This window comes from Rhodamnia argentea, chromosome 6, assembly GCF_020921035.1.
Source record: "Rhodamnia argentea isolate NSW1041297 chromosome 6, ASM2092103v1, whole genome shotgun sequence".
Lineage (NCBI taxonomy): Eukaryota > Viridiplantae > Streptophyta > Magnoliopsida > Myrtales > Myrtaceae > Rhodamnia > Rhodamnia argentea.
In genome coordinates, this window is record NC_063155.1 from 9,506,412 (window position 1) to 9,526,931 (window position 20,520).

Here is a 20,520-nt window from a genome sequence, read left to right on the forward strand (position 1 = left end):
CGTCTAGGATAAACATAAACGCCCGGTTTTGAGTTGACGATGAGAATCTGAAAACTATAGCTAAGGAATTTAAAGTGCGATGTAGAAAGTAAAAATAAAGATAAATTTGTTTGATTTGTTCGGAGACTTTCCTGATGGATGCTTTATGATATTTATAGTGCTTGAATGAATAACTGCTCTTCGACAGTTCCAACTTTCAAAACATGCTTATCGATTGCTTCCACGTTTACTATTCTCCATGAACCGTTGGGCCACATCCTTGGGCAGTTATTTCTAGCCTATGCAATGAACTACATAACTATCGACAGTTTTCCAATGACTTGTTGTGACTTGATCCTTCTCTTCTTCACTCTTATCGATCGTGCCCTCGTTCTTTACTCATATAAATCTCACGACCGAGTCTTCATGTGGTCATATTACGGCTTGTGTAACTGTCGATGGTCATTCTCCCGTCGGATGTTCAAATAATGTTAATCTACTAATTCTAGCACGTATACCAAAGGATACTTCAAATTCTTGACGGCACCACTTGTTGTTGGCGCCAGAATCCGCAACTATTTCACTTTTCTCATCATGTTTTGTTGGTTGGACACTTGGCATTAGTTTATATCATTATCGATAAGCAATCCAACATTCTCCAACAAATCGATAATCATGGCAATCCTCATGTGCCATGCGCATGACCTTCTCATGTCCTGATGATCTGCTTTAAATTTTCCCCTCGTGCTTTAGGTACATGTGTCGACGGACGAACTATTTTTAGTGTCCACATGATGAAAATATTTTCAACGTCCGTAATAATGTTTAGACATAAATTGTTATCAATAAAAATTTTACTCATTAATTAATTGCTTTAAGCAACACAAATTATTGCTTTTAGAAAATATTTTTCAAATCATCTAGCTTCGTGAGACAAACAGAGCCTAAGAAATATTATTGTACATGACACCTTCCCTTTATAATGGATGAGACATGTATCTTTGTGGGGTTTAATTGATTTTTAGCTCGGATTGTCAAGCATGTATCTTTTTTTCTATTCCTTTATGGTACAGCACATTGTCAACATTGTTGAGTGTATGAAACAATGTACGTGATCCTTGTTCATTGTGGTTGGAAGAGACTATCCAAAACGCATGCAATTTTGGGGTTTCAATCAGCACATTACACGTTTAGGTTTCTAGGGGAGGGGACCATTTGGAAAACTGAAAGGTACACTTAATCATACATTAAATCTCTAATTATCTTACCTAACATAGGATAGTGACTTAAAAAATAGGAGAATTGTTCAAAATGTTCTAAACATATTGCATTTTTGCCAATTCAGTCTCAAATCTTTTAATTTTCACAATTTTTTTTTGGCAAATCTAAACTTTTTTTACGCTTTGCCAATTGAGTTCATCCAGCCAATTTTAGCCGAGAATTACTAACATGGATGCCGATTGTTTTACGCGACACGGTTGGCACCGATGTGAATAATTTTTAATATTTTATTTATTTTTTCTTTTTCTTTTTATTTATTCCATTTTTTTATACATTTCTAGCCAACCAAAATGGGAAAAAAACAAAGAAAGGAAAGAAAAGGAAATAATAAAGAATTAATAAAAGGTTAATAAAGATTCCATATATATTAAGATGTTATTAGAGATTTTTCACGTCAATATGTTCGTGCCACGTGGGACGGCCGTCGTCCATATAAGCGATTTCTGACCAAAATTGGCTAGATAGGTTCAATGGGCAAAGCATGAAAATGTTTAGGACTCTAGTAGTATATTAAAAGGTTTATGATTAAATTGGTAAAATTGCAATGAATTTAGAACATTTTGGACAATTCTCCCTCCTTAAATCATCGTGCCTGTTCATTAACCTGCCCTAATTACAAAGTTAAAGGGATTGTACTTGGAGTTCAATATACTTTATTTCTACTTATCATCTAGTTAGAGGAAATTATCTAATCGGTACTTAATTTATTGTACGCATGCTAATTTAGTCCTAATTTTTTTTAATTTAATCTTACACTTTTGCGCAAAGTTCCAATGTAGTTCTTCCGACGAATGCTCACCATAAACCGCTAACATAACATTGTGCCACATAGAACGGTCGGTGATGACTGGATCGCTACATCCGCGATTTTTGGGGAAAACTAGCCGAAAAGAAATACATTGAAATTTCGCGTAAAGATTTACAACTAAATTGACATAATAGAAAAGTTTAGGATTGATCGGACGAATTTTCCTTATTTTATCTATAAATATTTCGGAGATCTCTCGGTACATAAGCGTGTCCTACTAGGTTTCCACGAGTAACGATTTAGGAATTAAATATGTTACGAGACACAAGTTAATCTGCAATTAACTGATGAGATTTGATAAGGTATATGACATCATGTTGCCTCAGCTTATTGTGTCCAAATTGATCTTAAAAAAACCTCACTTTCGATGGTTTTTAACCTTGGTCGGTTTTTTTTTTTTTTTTGGGCGACCAATCGTGAAAGGACAAGCATTGGATTAGCTCAATCACATACCATTAAAGAAACACAATTTGTTAGGACAATACGTGATCTGTAGGCACGTTTCAGGGGATGTTGTAAGTGATATGTACAATGTCAATGCAAAAGGTGAGAGCAATTAAGAACAAAAAAAATGGATGAATCGTTCGATGTTCATGTCCACCATGAACGTTCCACTTCGTTTCAGGATTGAGTGCGTGGGTATACTTTATCAAGATCCAATCTAAAAAGATCTAAGGAAATCTTGTTTGACCAATAAAATTATCCAATCAATCCTAAACTTACTGTACGGATGACAATTTTTTTTTAAACTTTTTTTTTCAATTTTGCCAATATAGTCATATAATCTCTACCCAAAATTCCAGTGCAATCATTCAGAAAATCACTAACGTGGTGATCTACAAGTTGGCCATGTCAGCAATTTTTCGATGGTCGTTGGCCGAAATGACCACATTAGAATTTCGCGCAAAGGTTTAAAACTACATTGACAAAATTCGAAAAGAGTTTAAAACAAAAACGTCATAGGTACAATAGATATATAGGACTAACTGGACAATTTCCCCGAACTTGTCCTGCCGTTCAATAAAATTGCATCCTTTGAGATCTCACACATGTAATGCCTCTCTTCATGAACACGCTGGTTCAATTATATCTATTAAAAATGATTGGAGAAGCTGACATTGTAACAATATCATGATACAATCTCACTGCAAATGTTATGAATGGCAAAAAAATATATAGCAATCATGGCGGGATCCACCTCCGATCTTATGCCCGACATTCCACCGTTATCTTGTCACACTATCATGCAAGCGGGATCCCTATTAAAATGATCATTCCCCCAAATTTCAGAAGGCATGTCACTCGTGACGAATACGAAATTGGATACTCAGCACGCAACTTGCACAATGCGGCTCCTTACTTAAGAGTAACTTGAACATGCCAATGCCATGACTACCTAACACGACAATCATACCACAAATGATTCAGATACATAACTTTCAGAGCCATTTAAAAGAAGAAAAACTCCAACATTGGTTTTCAATTTTTGAAATCGAGAATTGACCTTGTTGAACCAACAAGGGCTTTTTTTTTTTTAATTGTTTCATTATATGTACATGCACAATGCATGTGTTAAATATGAATATAATTCTCTTCCGCTTTGAGAATAATAAGTCGAACATATTCAATTTTAACGAATTTTCTACTTCTGAAAAAAATATATATCAAAAGAAGTTACTCGGGGATAGAGGTAAATTGGCTCAAAACCGGTTAGGTTTCGGGGTTCGGATTACATGTTCCAGAGCAAAACCGTCCAATTCAAGATACGATTACGAGAACCAAATATGTCAAGGCCTATTTTCAAATCTTGAAATCGGGAACCGGACGAGTCCCCTCGTAAGCTGGCCCCGAATCGGCCGAGCAAGACCCGTTCGAGCCGGTCGTTGGATCGAGCTAGCCCGATCGCCGTGCATCCGGTATTACGTGGCGTGCCTTGGTGGTATCTCCCGGGAAAAACCTTAAATTTTCACGTCCGGAGATCCCCCGGTCCCTTTAAATTAAGTGGGAATCACAGCATCATTACGCGGATCCCAGCAACGTTCGACGCAATACCTCACTAATTTTGCATTTTTCCTCTCCTTTCCGTGAAAGAAACAAACTCTGATCAGCTTCAGCCGTTAGTTTACCATTGTCGTCTCCCTCGTTCTTCTCTCTCTCTCTCTCTCTCACATCGCTCCCTGCGTGCGTGAGTACGACTGAAGAGAGAGAGAGAGGAGAGAGAGGAGAGAGAGAAAGAAAGAGTTGCTTTGTATTATTGGGTATTTGGTAGCAGTACTGGAGGAGGTGGGCGAGGTGTTATTTAATGTCCAGTCATCGCACTCTGTCTCCATCTCACGCTCGCGCCAGAAATCCTCTCGTGTCGCCTGAGTATCTCTCTCTGCTCGCTTTTTCCTTTAGTGGGTTGCTCTCCGATACTCGGTCCCTGGTTCTCTGGCCTTCTTGTGTTGTCGCTCTTCGCTTATTCTGCCTCGTTTTCCCTCTCTGTGAGTAATGTAACTCGTGTTCTAGTGTTGCTGTGCGGTCTGTGTGTTGGATTTGTGAATGCCCATTTCCCCTGAAACTTGTTGACCGGTCGCTGCGGTGTTCTCGATCATGCCTTCTCGTTAACTCCGCTGCGTTCTGGGTTTTGAGCATTTGCTCGGTATCTGTCCCGGGTCGTCGGTCATTTCGCTCTGGTAATGGCTTTCCGATAGTTCGAGTGTGTTTCGCTCTTAGGACTTTGTGATATCGGCTCCAGCATCACAGTCTTTGCGAGCTCTGGATTTTGATTCGCCGCCATGTAACGTGTTCCCTGGCGTTTATCCTGCATTTGATGATCCTTGTGCTCACTCCCTGGGTGACTCTCTGATTGATTTGAAGCTCTCTTGAGACGAAGGACGTGATGCTTTTCAAGGTCCATCGCTAAATGTATCTAATTTGGAGAATGTCCTCGTCTCTTTGCTAATTAGATCTCTTTTTAGCCTGTCCTTCATGGAATCCCTTCGTTAGTTTCGCAACAGCTGGAGGAAATGGAACTGAAATAGGTCCATCCCTTATAATCGGTTCTTTTGCTGGAAGTTAGCAAATCTTATCGCAAATTTTGATTACCATTCCTCAATCATGTAAAGACATCCCATATTTATTAATTCATTCATACACCCTTTACTGGGTACTGAGCTGATCAGGAAATATTCTTTGTAGCTCTTTCCCACACTTAAATTATGACTATGATGTCCTAGTCTATTCTCCTGTAGTTTCTTTGCTTTTGCTCATGCAAAATCCGTAATAGCATCCTCTAGTATAATTCTTAACCTACTGTTTTTGAGTTTCAACCCAATAAAAAGTAGACCATAACACTCTTGACACTCTCGATTAACCATGGAAGAAACTTTTGTTCCCCTTCGTGGGATCAAGAATGACCTTAGAGCAAGACTTCTGTGCTACAAGCAAGATTGGACAGGTGGTATCAAAGCCGGTATCAGGTACGTGATCTATTTTGAATTATATGGCGGAACGGAAATAGCATCTTAATTCACGGCTGTACAAACTGTGGACATGGAGGAATTTGGTCAGCGTACTTGATAAAATATGGCTGATCTAAGTGCGAAGATATGATTGATACTTGTACGTGTTAATTCCTTAATGCTCATTGAAGCTTTCCTGATCGACCTTTCTTTACCCATTAGAATCTTGGCACCAACGACTTACATATTCTTCGCCTCTGCCATTCCAGTCATATCATTTGGGGAGCAGTTGGAAAGAAACACGGGTACGGTAACTTATCCTTAATTGTCTATGTCCTTTCTTGCTTCTTGGAATTACTATCCTAAGTCATCGAATGGAATTGTGTCTTGCAGATGGAACCCTTACTGCAGTTCAAACTCTTTCATCTACTGCACTCTGTGGTGTCATTCACTCCCTTGTGGGAGGACAACCACTTCTCATCCTGGGGGTTGCTGAACCAACTGTCTTAATGTACACGTTCATGTTCGACTTTGTGAAAGACCGAAAGGATTTGGGCCAGAAGCTCTTCCTTGCCTGGACAGGATGGTAATATCCTCTGCCAATTCCAAAATCGAAAGTTTTTTTAAAAGAGACACTCACAGAGAGAAACTGAACCATATCTGTTATGGCGTTTTCCTATAGGGTGTGTGTATGGACCGCTCTTTTGCTCTTTTTACTGGCTGTTCTGGGTGCGTGCTCTATAATCAATAGATTTACGAGGCTTGCTGGTGAGCTATTTGGTCTGCTAATTGCTATGCTCTTTATGCAGCAGGCTATACGAGTGAGTATGCTTAATCATCTTTCAATATTGAAAAATAGACATAGAATTCTTAATTATTTGTGATTACCAATATGTCCTTGGAGAACCCTATAAAGATACCATTTCAATTGAACTCATGGTGCTTCTGTACTTAGATCTATATATGGGTCTACTGGTACGCTAATGAGCACTAAACGTCTTTGACAGACTGAAAATGCTTTCAATTCATGAATACAATGATGTAGGGAGTTATAGAGGAGTTCGGCATCCCTGAGAGAGAAAATCGCAATCAGGCTGCACTATTGCCATCTTGGCGATTTGGCAATGGAATGTTTGCTCTGGTCCTGTCCTTTGGTCTCCTTCTTACAGCACTCAGGAGTCGCAAAGCTCGTTCTTGGCGCTATGGAACTGGTATATATCCTTGCATAAATTCTTTAAGAATCCACTGAAAGAAGTCCATTATTGAAATGTTTAAAATTCTTCCTAAATATGATTGTCTAATATGTTATGCATGGTTATGGTAAACATTTGTATAATGAAAAGTTGCTGCCATGGGAGCAGGCGCTCTTCTATCTGAAGCAAGTACAATTCAGATCTAATGAGTTTTACTAACAATATGTGATCATCTTTTTAGGGTGGTTACGAGGATTCATTGCAGACTATGGTGTCCCATTTATGGTTCTTGTCTGGACAGCTGTGTCATATATTCCAGTTAAAGATGTCCCAAGGGGGATTCCTAGGCGACTTTTCAGTCCGAATCCCTGGTCTTCTGGGGCATATTCAAACTGGACAGTTGTCAAGGTGTATTCCAGCATGCATCTATTGCGGTTTTTAACTTTTCATTTCGGCCTATTGTCCAGGAAGAAGAATTTACGAACTGAATTCTGTATTGACCAGAAATCATGCTTTCTTGTATACAGGAAATGTTGAATGTGCCACCTCTATATATAGTTGGAGCATTTATCCCAGCAACTATGATAGCTGTGCTTTATTATTTTGATCACAGTGTTGCATCTCAACTTGCCCAACAAAAGGAGTTTAATCTCAAGAAACCATCCTCTTATCATTATGACCTCCTGCTTTTGGGTTTCTTGGTGAGTGATACCTCCTTTCCAGCTATGTGACAGTTCCTTTTGCTCCTTTTAATCTGTTGGGTTCCCACCAGACTATTCTCTGCGGTCTTATTGGCATTCCTCCTTCCAATGGTGTGATTCCACAATCTCCAATGCATACGAAAAGTTTAGCTACCCTGAAACATCAGGTAATTCTTGGAACTTTGCTAATGAGATGGATAAATATTTGGCAGTTAAGGAATCAAGTAGTTCAAAAAATAATTTTGTCATCGATATTAAGGTTCTCTTGCTTCTCATAACTGGAAAAAGGAAGATTTCTTGGGCATGTTTCTGGTTTTACCAAGTAGGATGCTGACCAAACTCAAAGTGGGGCCTGCATCCGGTTATTGGATGGAACGTGAGGATATAAAAAAAATTGGCCTTCGACTTGGAAGCCAAGCAAGGCCAGGCATAACTATAAGAGATGTATGGCATAGCAAAGTGTTAAAGAACGAACTTACTGCTGAAGCGAAGTCATTTTCTCAGGGCACTAAACTCACTTATGCTTTGCTTAGAATCACCTGCAATATTCCTCGAACTTGTGGATGTTGTCTCAATTATTGTAGGCCTACAGCTATAATGTGCCTAAGAGAGCTTGAGAACGAGTTGGGCATGTTCTACTTTTCTGTCCTTTGCATAATCAATTGTAGAAGATATCGCTTGAGATCAAACATAGATGTCCGATTCATGATAAGTTTTTGTTTCTATTTGGTTATTCCGTCTTCTTAAAGACCTATCTTGCTACAACTACACACTTGTTGAAAACAGCTTCTGCGGAACAAGCTGACATCAACAGCCCGGAAAAGTATCAGGAAAAACTCAAATCTTGTTCAGCTATACAGAAATATGCAAGAAGCCTACAATGAAATGCAGACTCCCCTGGCCTATCAAATGCCTCCTATGCTGGTGAACTCATCTGCCTGATCTTCTGAATGATAATTTCCCCTGCTTTTGGTAAGACTCACTTTGTGACGGCTATAGGGGCTGAAAGAGCTGAAAGACTCAACAATCCAGCTGGCCTCAAGTACTGGTTACATCGATGCTCCCGTTGACGAGACAATTTTTGATGTGGATAAGGATATTGACGATCTTTTACCGGTCGAAGTCAAGGAACAGCGGCTTAGCAATCTGCTACAGGCACTGATGGTCGGTTTTTGTGTTGCTGCAATGCCTTTGTTAAAGAAAATCCCGACATCTGTCCTTTGGGGCTACTTTGCTTTCATGGCCATTGAAAGCTTGCCTGGGAATCAATTCTGGGAGAGGATCTTGTTACTCTTTACAGCTCCAAGTCGAAGATACAAGTAAGCTCCTGATTCTGCCCGATAAATCTTTCAGCATTGGCATCTAGTCTCAAGTGCTTGCTCTCTCTCTCTCTCTCTCTAGTCCAAATGTAGAACTTGTACGAACTTGTTATCTAGCTTTGTTTTAGGTAACGTAGAAGAACAAAACATCCATCCATTCACTGATTGTCTAGTTGAGTGGCTTTGTCATCATTAGGCTTTCTTCTCAAAGTTATTCGTATGATTATCATTACTGTTAGTCTTGAATAAAAATAAGAAGCAATGGTTTATCTTCTGATGTGACAGGGTTCTGGTGAAGTACCATGCAACATTTATCGAGACTGTGCCCTTCAAGACAATTGCCCTTTTCACTTTGTTCCAGACTGCTTACTTGCTCCTGTGCTTTGGAATTACATGGATTCCAATAGCTGGAGTCTTGTTCCCACTTTTAATTATGCTTCTCGTTCCGGTAAGGCAGTATTTCCTGCCTAAGTTTTTTAAAGGAGCTCATCTTCAAGACCTGGATGCCGCAGAGTATGAGGAAGCCCCAGCCATACCCTTTAATATGTCATTTGAAGTAAGTTGTGAGGACCTCATTCTTGCTTTTTCTGTTAGTGGATCTAACATGGACATCGCATTAACATATGCCTTAAACCAGGGTATTTTCCAGTAAGAATTTGACCTGATAGCTTGTTGAGGCTTATGCTAATCTAGGTTATCTTCAAGCATTAGCTTGACTGCATTTTCGCTTTGTTGCTGTATGAATCTGCTCTGAGTAAATAAAGTGATAATAGCTATTGATGGGCATGCCTCTATTTGGTCAAATGGGATATGCACCCCCTTTAGGATAAGCCACTTTTAAAATCACCCTCTTGTTTCTCTGATGACATAAACTAGAGTATTGCTTGGTCCATTAAGTCCGATATGCTAATTGATATACAAAGTGATGTTGCAGGTTAAAATGGACTTCGAAAAGTGGGTTCAGTAATTAAAAAAGAAATCTGCCATATCCCTAGTATAGCAATTGAATGCACCAGCCTTAGCACGTCTGGCATTATCCCGCATAAACCAACTGCATGATAGAAATTTTAAAAAGATTTAGATGGTCATGCTTCATGCTTTGCTTTTGGTTTATGAAACAGGATCAAGAAATCCCTACAAGAAGTACAGACATTGATAGTGGTGAAATTCTTGATGAAATGATTACCAGAAGCCGTGGTGAGATCCGCCGCACTCACAGTCCAAAGATAACTAGTTCGACCCCGAACTCGACCGAGGATCTAAAACCCGCTTTCAGCCCACGGATGTCACAGAGGGCATTCAGCCCTAAATTTACTGGTAAGGGAGTCGTGGGAAAGCAAACTCACAGTCCTGGACCATCAACTCTTGGAAAGATCACTTCCGGTTCATCTCCGAATTAGAAATATATAATGTCAGTTCTCATTAAGCCATCAAAGGTGCTGGAGGAATCAGTAGTCGCGTGCTAAAAGTTTCTGTGACTGATCATATGTATTTCCAAGTTGCTGTTCTGGCACTAACTTGCGGAGGTGATGCATGTCTAGTGTCACCTTTCCCAGTATAATCTAAAACACTACATAAAAACTACAGATCTCCCTCCCGTTTTCGAACATTTCATGTTCTCTATTACGTCCTTGTCCGAACCTCCTCGTCTGAAACGCAGTTTGCAGCTGCCGAAGATTCGTGCCCTTGTCCGAAACATCGTGTTCGCTCACTGAAAGCTCATTCTCTTTGCGTGAAACAAGGCAAGCCTTTCCATTCAAGTACAAGTATCAAATCCAAACATGTATCGTAATTTGAAGAACCTCGCTTGCAGAATCCTAGTAAGCAATTTTTAGATTCCTTTTTATTTTTGTTTTTTGTTTTTGGATGTCACATTTTTTGAGTTTGAAGTAAGTTTCTTTTGGGTGGGGCTATTTCAACCCCATTATACTATTAAATCCACCCTCTTGAGACAAAATTGCGGGTTTTTTTCCAATTTAATTTTTTTAAAAAAAATATTTACAAAAATATTTTTTAAAAATAATTATTTACGGATTTAGGCCTCGCTCGGCAGGTGAATCGCCGAGCAAGCCCATCTCCTTTTTTTTTTTTTTTTTTAAATTTCGTTTTTTAAGTGTTTTAATTATTTATATTTATAATATTTTCGTATTTTTTAACATGTTTATATTTATTTTATTTTATTTTTATTTTTTTGCGAAGCTTATCTTTATAACATAATTAGTAATAATTAATACAAAAAATTATTAAGATCTATAATTCATAAATAATGTTGTAATTATGTAATTAATTGAAAATATTCACATAAGGAAAATCTTCAATACCAAACGAAAAGAAACCCTAGCCGCAATATAAAAAATAGAGCCCAATCTTTTCGTTTGGTATTGAGGATTTTCCTTATGTGAATATTTTCAATTAATTACATAATTACAACATTATTTATGAATTATAGATCTTAATAATTTTTTGTATTAATTATTACTAATTATGTTATAAAGATAAGCTTCGCAAAAAAAATATATAAATAAAATAAATATAAACATGTTAAAAAATACGAAAATATTATAAATATAAATAATTAAAACACTTAAAAAATGAAATTTAAAAAAAAAAAAAAGGAGATGGGCTTGCTCGGCAGTTGGGCTGCCGAGCGAGGCCCAAATCCGTAAATATTTATTTTTAAAAAATATTTTTGTAAATATTTTTTTTAAAAAAATTAAATTGGAAAAAACCCCAAAATTGCCTGCAATCATTCAACTAAAGTTTAAAGGATGAACCATAAACTTGATCATTTATCTCTTTGTTTTTTTTTCAATCATTTCTATTTCTATGTAAGATATACTTTTCATAATTAAGAATAAAGAAAATTTCAAGTAAAGGCCCGAAGTGGACATTGTTTCAAATAAAGGCCTAAAATGCCATCGTTTTCTCAAATAAGGACTTTATAGTGGACATTGTTTTAAATAATAGCCTAAAATGCCTTCATTCTCTCAAACAAAAGCTTGAAGGAAATTTTATTTCAAACAAAGACATGAAGTGATCATGTCAATCACGGAAAAGGGTATAATCTCATCGGTTAGTCAATGACGTTCTGTCATTTTCTTTTTTGATTTTTTTTCTTTCTAAGAAAAGTGTAAAACATAAATAAATAAATAAAGAGAAAAAAAAAACTAGGCGGGCCCTCCGCCTAGGACTAATGCCCCAATGCCGGTGAGGTGTCGGCGATGCTAGTGGGGTCACTAGCGTCTCGGCAAGGGCCGACGACCTTGCCAACCAAAGGTGAGGACCGAGGATCGCCAAAATCGGGAGAGTCTTGTGACCCTCTCCCGGATCCGGGCAATCGTCTCTAGTCGGTGAGGTCGTCGGCCCTTCTTTTTAATGAATCAATGTATGTATCTTACTCTTATCTCAAAACCCAACCTCCCAAAAAAGAAAAAAAGCAGTAGACTTGTCCTTCATTTGTTCGTGCCCTTTGATTGAGTCATTTGAAAAGACCCAAGAGACACCCAAATCGTAAGTCTAACTTAGAGCATCGGCAAGATACTTAGAGCCCGTATGGTAATTATTTTGGTTCTCCGATTCTACTCCATGAAACAAAAAAAGATGAGAATCTTGTTTAATTAAGTAGCACCGACATCAACACAAGACACGCGACACAATACGACACATCGTATATTAAATATATTTTATATATATACATGATATATTATAATTTCTACAATTTTTTTATAAAGTAGAAAATTTACAAAAAGAAAGCTCATGCCATGAATACTCCCGTAATTTGATCCCAACCAGCCTAGAAAATAAATAAATAATAAAATAAAAAGAAAAACAAATCCTGTTATCTGCGGTCCGCACGCTTCCCCTTCTTTCTCACGTCTCCTCCCTTCTCCCTTTTACTTTTTGAAAAATCTCTGACCCTTTCTCCTCCTCCTCCTCCTCCTCCTCCTCCTCTCTCTCTCTCTCTCTCTCTCTCTCTCTCTCTCTCTCTCTCTCCTCTCTGCTGCTTCCCCCCTTCTCTGTCTCTTTACTTCCTGAAAAAATCTCACACCCCTTTCTCTCTGTCACTCCTCTTTGTCTCGCAAAACCAACCACGGCGTCGACCACCATGATTTTTGCTACTCGCTCCGTCCTCCGGCTCGTTCGCTCTATCCGCTCCGGTGCACACGAAGGCCGTTCTCTGCTCAGGCACTCACCGCGCATCACCGGCTCCCTCCCTCATCTCTCTCATGGCCCGAGACGCCCTTCCCCCATGCCCCACCGTTCTACGCCCTTCGGATATGCTTTTCCCCGCCCACTTTCCTCACCGACTCGTGTGTCTCTAGCGTGTCGCTGGCATTGACCACGTGTCAAACACGTGTCCATGTCCGACACCAACACTCCGAGGGGTTTTGGCGTGTCGGTGCTTTATAACCGTGGTGACGTAAATGATTCTGATTCTGATTCTGTACCCGAGAACAATTTTGGAGCAAAAATAAGAAAAAAAAAATTGGTTCCGGAAAAAAAGAATCATTTTTTAGAATCACAAAACAGAATGAAGTTTCACATCTTTTACTTTAGTTCTCTCGTCAATTTTTTCTCGACCTAAAATAAAACGAGGTCTTATTTTCAATATATATATATATATATATATATATATATATATAATTCGAAAAAATTTAGAAAAATTCTAAAAAGTCATAAGCATGAAAATCCCTAAAAATAGAATAAGCTTATATTAGGCTAGTTTGACCTCATTTTCATAAATTTGGGCCTAGGTTCCCTAGATTTCACTGATTTTGTTCTTTTTTAGAAAAATCATAAACACATTTACGATTAAACTCGAACCATATTTCTCTAAACCCTTAGAGTTTCATTGGGGTTTTATGATGCGATTTATCAATGCCATAATTTCTTGATTGCGCACTTGATTTTATTGATTGTGATTTACCTAGGCTTATGTACTTTAGACTTAGTCTAGTTTAGAAAATTTTGGAAAAAGACAACAACAAAAAAAAAAAACCATCGTGAACACTTGGCAAGCTCTCATTCTTAAGTTTTCGATGAATAAGATTGAGATTTGATTTCCTAGAACCAAAAACGCACACCAATGTAGAGCGGTGCAATGCATTTTCCTTGCAGTAATGAGAGAGTCACTCGTGTCGGTTGTCTGCTTGCTCAAAAGAGTTCGATGAAACCCCACAATAAATAGCGAAAATGACTCATGATGATTCTTAATATTTATTTTCATATTTTAATATGCAATATGTTATATAAGAGAATAAATATGAATTAATCTTCGATTAATTTTGAAATGTAAGATGAAGTTTCACAAAGTAACTATGTAATTATTTGACTTAAATAACAAAAATTAGGAAGAGTAATTGTTTACGGAAATAGAAATTTTGTACAGTTATCAAATGCATTTCTATTTCAAGAACAAAAAGTTCGGGTAGTTACTAAACGCATTCTGATTCTCTAAAACTCATCCAGAGAACAGAATGAGAAAAAATCATTTTAATCATAATCACTTTTTGGGATCATAATGGTTACCATACATGCCCTTAATTAACCTAGAAATAGACCCTTCTCTTCGCTATCTCTCACAATCTTTCGTCCCCAATTTCCTTGTTAAATTGGAAGGTCACAAATTGCCCTCTACAATTGCAAATGTGGAAGGGTGCTAAAGCCGGGCTGGTGACCGTAAAAAATGACTGCTCAATCGAGACTTGAGTCGCCTTTGGAGTCAGACAAGCCACAGATCCACGCGTATTCCAGAGTTCTAGTCTTCTTTAATCATGTTCTCTAATTACTCAGGGAACTTCCAAAAAGACCAAGTAATTTAATCCCAAGCTCTTTCTCGAGGACCCTGATGAGTTTCTAGAGAAAAACCACGCTGAAAGTCTTGCGATATTTTGAAACAACTTGGTTCATCAAAGCCACAGAAGATGACCATTAAGAGAAGTTTAATCTTAAAATTAATTAGCTTTGACTCAAGGCAGATAACCATATATGCATGCCGACAGATTTTTAATGCTAGTAATGTGAGATTTTAATGCTGCATACGTTACCCATAATAAGTATCAGACATTAATAAGAGACATAAAAGAACTAGGTTAGCTTACCATATATATGTTCTTGACGTTATTTGAGGGAGCACAAGGCTTTGTCAAGTACGGTCCAAGATTAGCTTGAATTCAAACATGCCCGTTTTTGGTCATGAATCATGATTGATCACCCACGGACATCACCAGCCTTATCCCATTTTGGACTTCTCATGGATCTTCAGACAAACCTTGATGAAGATCTTGCCTCCCACCAAGTCTACCTGTCTGATAATTGCATCAAACCCTGCATGAGAAATAATGAAACCGCCTTCGGCACTGTTTCATCGGCGAAGGGTGATTTTCTGCAAGATTTTAACCACCTCGATCAGTTTTGTGTTGGCGGCTCTTCCTTGAATCATGCACTCAATAGACAAACCGCATCTTTCGACCCTTTCGATGTTTACCCGTACAAAGTTTTTACAGATCTCGATGTGTACGAGAGCAAGCCCTTTGCCGAGAACAACGGGCACGGCCTCGTCATGGACAATTTTCAAGTAGGAGGGAGCTCGATGGCTGCGACAATGGCCGATATGATGAATGAATCAGGTCGAAGCCATTTGTTGGTAGACTATCATCAAGATATCAGTTTCATGGTCCCAGACGAGGTCTCTTGCATTAGCGCTGGAAACGAGTATTACAGGAAAAGTCTCGTGAATAAGAGCAAGGCGTCCTCGTCGTCCTCGTCACGACGAACTTACAGAGCTCGTAAAAGACCCCATGTGATCAAGGGACAGTGGACAACTGAAGAGGACAGGTTAGAGTAACATGATCTCCCACGCATTTCCCCATTTTCTTATCAAAAGTTCAGTAGGTTTTCTTTCGGAGGTTTTGGGTTTGGTTTGATGCTACGATATTGTGCTAGACCAGGTGTTTCCCTGCGCTTTTAATCGACACAGTAACGATTACGAACATAAACACAATATGCTCGAGTTTTGTTAAAATCTTGTCTTTCGATGTAAGTGCAGGCTTCTGATTCAACTGGTGGAACAATTCGGATTGAGAAAATGGTCTCATATTGCTCAGATGTTGCCTGGTAGGATAGGGAAGCAGTGCAGAGAGAGATGGCATAACCATCTAAGACCCGATATTAAGGTTTTCTTTCGCTGTCATAGTTTTATTATGTGCTTATTATTTCTCTCCTGAACTATGCATGAGTTATTGTGTTCCATCACACCCAAAAAACTTGTGATTCTACAGAAGGACACATGGAGTGAGGACGAAGACAAGATATTGATTAGAGCACACTCGGAAATCGGCAACAAGTGGGCTGAGATTGCAAAGAGACTCCCCGGCCGGACCGAAAACTCCATCAAGAACCACTGGAATGCCACGAAGAGGAGACAACACTCCAAGAGGAAGTGCAGGTCCAAGTACCCAAGAGCGTCCCTCTTGCAAGACTACATCAAGAGCTTGAACTTGAGCGCATCTGCGAGAAACCCTAGAAGGCCTTCTGTCGGTGGGGGCGACCATGCCGTGGAGGCAAATGACGACCATGCGTGCTCGAGCAAGCCAGCATCAGATAACCCAAGGCTGGAGGAGCTGATGAACTTCAGTTCGGGCGACGGGGTGGTGCCGAGCTTCGAGTTCAGCGAGGTCCCGGAGCTGTCGTTCGACGACAAGTTGTTTCAAGAGGGATGCACCATTGATTCTCTCCTTGGGGACTTGCCCTGTCCACCTGATGCTGCTCATGTTAGTGATGAAGTGTATGACATGGAAATGCTGGATGTGGATTCATTGATGGAGCATGATGAAGAGCCAAAGCAGGACTTAGACCTTATGGAAATGATCTCTCAAGTCAATAGTCTATAAATTTCTAATTAAGAAACAATAAGCAAAATTTCTTCTATTCAAAGATTAATCCCACATGAGAAGATGATGAGAAAATGTTGATAAAGGGGCTTATCTAGCTTTCCAGCTAATGAGCTTGAGATGTTAACATTTCAAATGAGAGAGATTGTGGTTGAAAGAGGAAAAAGCGAAGAATTATTTTGGAAGAAAATTCATTTTTTTTTCATTTACTTTAACTTTACTACAGTGGGGAGAAATGTTGATGAGAAAATAATGAAGGTCAACAGGGGCTTACCTGCTTGTATGTTACTATTGAACATTGAGTTATTTATGAGACATGCAATTTCGTGGCCATGATTTCAAGCACTGAAATGAGACCATGCATTATGTGTGATTGACATATATGCCAAACAATTTAATCTTAGAAGTCGTTCAAAAAAATGTTTGTGTTAGAATATTTGAATATCAAACGACACGTCATGTATCTAACAACTTAGGTTATTATAGTCGATTTTAGTGGTTCTACGAAATTTAACGTGATTTTAAAACTTTTTAGACCTCTCGCCAGTTGGAATATTCACGTTGGAATCTTAGACCAAAATCCAATCAATACCAGTAAGAGGGAGTGTTGGAAAATTAAAAACGAAGGAAGGCTTTCATCTAATAACTTAAGTTATCAAGGTAGTTGACAATAATCCCACATAGTTTACATGGTAATCGGCCTATGTCTAAATATCTCACAATGGCTAAAATGTCTAAATATCTCACAATGGCTAAAATGTTCCTAATAAATTGTGGGTATCACATAAAAGTCTAAACCCTAAATATCACTCTTACCTCTCCACCTCCATAGTCAACCCGGGCCGCTCGCAGCCACCATTGTCCATCGCTCCATGCCTCGCCACTTATCGCTCGCACCCTGCCACCATCGATGATTACTCACGAGGCCTGAAAACCTAAAATTCCAAAATTCCTCTCTCCTTTCTCTTGGCCATGCCAATCACTCATAACCAAGAGGTCAAGGTCATCCGGGCCATGCGGAGCAGTGGTTGTTAGAATTTGAATTTTAAATCACGCATTTATCTAATAATTTAAATTTTTACAATAATTGGCAGTTGTGTAAAAAAATCCGAGATGATATCAGAGCAAATGGTCCCGAATTCAAGTATTTCCTTATTTAGCTTCACAATTTTTTTCATGCTTTAGGCTGGAAATCCGACTTATACGTGAGGGGAAGTGTTAGAATAATTAATTACTAAATCACACGTTCACTTAGTATCTTAAAATTTTAGAATAGATAGAAGTGGTCTCTCACAGAGGTGGCAGCAATTGCCGAAGCCATGACTTTAAGATACATTTTATGACAGAAAAATATTTTTCGAGAATTTTTTTTCTGGAAAATATTTGTCCCTTTTCAAGTTAAGAAATTCATTTTTTTAGCTTTAAGCATGCATATTTTCTTCGACTGTAAATGTTTTCTATTGACTGATCATTTCATGCGCAAAAGTTTGGAAAACTAATTCACTTCACTCAATCAAACACACCCTAAACAGAGAATTCCCTTTTATTTATTTGACTCCAAGAGGATGGTAAACGCAAGTTAAACACTTAAATATAGTTAATGTAAGCTTTTAATGCTCGTACGTTAATGGTGTTGAAACAATTAACAATATCGTAGACATTTTTCATAACTTACAAGAGGTAATAACGTTATCACAGTTCTGAGGAGCATGCTTCATAATTTAGGGACTATGTCGATTGGTCCTCATGTGTTGTCTCTCCAATCTCCATCTCTCATGGAGTTTCAGACAGAGCTCAATGAAGATCTTGCCTCCCAGCAAGTGTACCTATCTGATAGCTGCTTGGAACCCTACATAGGAAATAATGAAACCACCTTTGCCACGACAGATTCAATAAACAGGAGTTCCTTGCAAGATTTCCACCAAGAGGAACAATTTTTCTTCAGTGGGTCTTCCTCAAATCTCGCATTTGAGAAACAAACAGCATGTCTTGACCCTTTCCATGTTTATCCATACGGCATATCGGCGAATCTCGATGACCTGCATCAGTGTAGACAAGTTGCAGATGGTTATGCTGTTGTCATGGACAATTTTCAAGTTGGAGGGAACCTGACAATTCCAGCTATCAACACAATAAGCGGATATGATAGAAGTCACATGTTCTTCAGCTCTAATCAAAATGTTAGTCTCACAAATTTTGCTGTTCCAGATGAAGTCTCTCACACTACCGATGAATCTGGTTGTTACCAGAACGATTCCATGAATATGAGTAAGGTGGCGGTGTCTTCGTCGGTGCAAAGGACTTGTGAAGGTTGCCAGAGATCCCAATTATATAAGGGACAATGGACAGCTGAAGAGGACGGGTAGAGAATATACACGATCCCATGCATTTTCCAAACCGTTTCTTTTTCTTGATCTCTCGCTTTTGGAATCGGCATTTAGTTTACATGTGTAATCCGTCATTAGTTATGTCAAACTACTCATATCGTAGGCTTCTGACCCAACTGGTGGAACAATTTGGATTGACAAGGTGGTCTTACATTGCTCAAATGTTGCCTCGTCGGCTAGGGAAGCAGTGCAGAGAGAGATGGCACAACCATCTGAGACCTAATATTAAGGTTCTCTTACGTCCCTTTTCCGGTCTCTATTAACTGCCAATTCATTTGCAAAAAGAAATTGCAATGCTAATAGCAATTCTAATTTTTCGGTATCCAATCGACTTTGCATAAAATAGCTACTTGTCTGAAAGCTATGCTCTATATTTTATAACAGCTTAGTGTTCCTGTATGTGATTTTAGGTCAAGTTACATGAGTATAATGTACAAAAAGTCACTTACCGGATTGTGGTAGAATTATAAGGATGACAAGCAAGACTGTCGGTTGTGATTTTCCTCAAAACTCTACCCTTTCATATGATCATAAGAGATGAATTTTTCTGTACTTAGGATGACTCCTGAACCTTATTTGCATCCAGAAATGGGTTTGTGTCCATACAAATGAAGCATGCAGGGCTTATTTTCGTGGCATTATATACGAAAAGATCTGTGATTTTGCAGAAAGATACATGGAGTGAGGAGGAGGATAAGATACTGATTCAAGCACACGCGGAGATTGGTAATAAATGGTCCGAAATAGCGAAGAAACTCCCCAGCAGGACCCAGAACTCGATCAAGAACCACTGGAATGCCGCCAAAAGAAGGCAATACACCAAGAGAAAGAGGCGTTCCAAGAATCCAAGAACCTCTCTCTTGCAAGAATACATTCAGAGCTTGAACTCAAGCGCATCCGAGAGGTTCCCCGAAAAGTCTCCTGGCAGTGATCACGCCACGGGGGTCAACAACAACGTGAGCGCGAACAAGTTGGCATCAGCAGCTCAGCCACGGCCGGAGTCAAACTCCTGCTTGAGCGACGAGTTCGGTGAGGTTCTGGAACTGTTGTTCGATGAGAAGCTGCTTGACGAGGGATGCGCAACTGATCCTCTTCTCCAGGACCTGCCCTGTCCACCTGATGCTAGTGTCAAAGATGGTGGTGGTGAGTTTGGGATGGAAATGCTCGATATGGATTCACTGCTGGAGTCTGAAGAGCCAAACAAGGATTTAGACCTGGTGGGGGATGAAGATGATCACTCAAGTTAATGCTTAATTCAACTTTTTTTTTTATATTCACAAAAATATGAGAGACTGGTCAAAACAGAAATTCTGGGAGGCTGAGGAAGGAAGTGAAGACATATTCGGAAGAAACAGCAATTTTTGTTTGGTTTTGAAGGGAAAAGTACGAGGAAGAAGAATAAGACAAGAATCAACATCAGTTGTCGCTCAACTCCTTGTGTATGAGATGGAGAAGGCTACTCAAATTTTTGTTCATGACTCTAGAATAATAAAGTGTTATATCTGTTGGGTTATTTC

The 20,520-nt window shown here is 38.9% G+C and overlaps 3 protein-coding genes across 4 annotated transcripts; all 3 read left to right on the plus strand.

Annotated features, from left to right (window-relative positions):
- Window positions 1–4,233: 4,233 nt before the first annotated feature.
- LOC115741571 (boron transporter 1-like) lies at window positions 4,234–10,316 on the plus strand. Of its 2 annotated transcripts, none has more exons than XM_030675548.2 (12): window positions 4,234–5,529; window positions 5,734–5,816; window positions 5,905–6,097; window positions 6,194–6,332; window positions 6,557–6,722; window positions 6,946–7,112; window positions 7,232–7,405; window positions 7,477–7,572; window positions 8,192–8,329; window positions 8,405–8,724; window positions 9,010–9,347; window positions 9,378–9,394. In XM_030675548.2, coding segments are annotated over exons 1-12 (1,920 nt in total). In that variant the 5' UTR covers window positions 4,234–5,425; the 3' UTR covers window positions 9,380–9,394. The 2 variants fall into 2 exon arrangements, with proteins under 2 accessions (XP_030531408.1, XP_030531406.1); XM_030675546.2 differs by lacking the exon at window positions 9,378–9,394 and adding an exon at window positions 9,846–10,316 and having other exon boundaries at window positions 4,236–5,529; window positions 9,010–9,280.
- A 4,661-nt stretch (window positions 10,317–14,977) lies between these two features.
- On the plus strand, window positions 14,978–16,616 carry LOC115741602 (transcription factor MYB98-like). Its single transcript, XM_030675589.1, has 3 exons — window positions 14,978–15,561; window positions 15,773–15,899; window positions 16,005–16,616. Exons 1-3 carry the CDS (start codon window positions 14,978–14,980, stop codon window positions 16,614–16,616), a joined length of 1,323 nt encoding a protein of 440 aa, XP_030531449.1.
- A 1,730-nt stretch (window positions 16,617–18,346) lies between these two features.
- Window positions 18,347–20,250, plus strand: LOC115741600 (transcription factor MYB98-like). Its single transcript, XM_030675588.1, has 2 exons — window positions 18,347–18,978; window positions 19,590–20,250. Exons 1-2 carry the CDS (start codon window positions 18,347–18,349, stop codon window positions 20,248–20,250), a joined length of 1,293 nt encoding a protein of 430 aa, XP_030531448.1.
- Window positions 20,251–20,520: the final 270 nt, after the last annotated feature.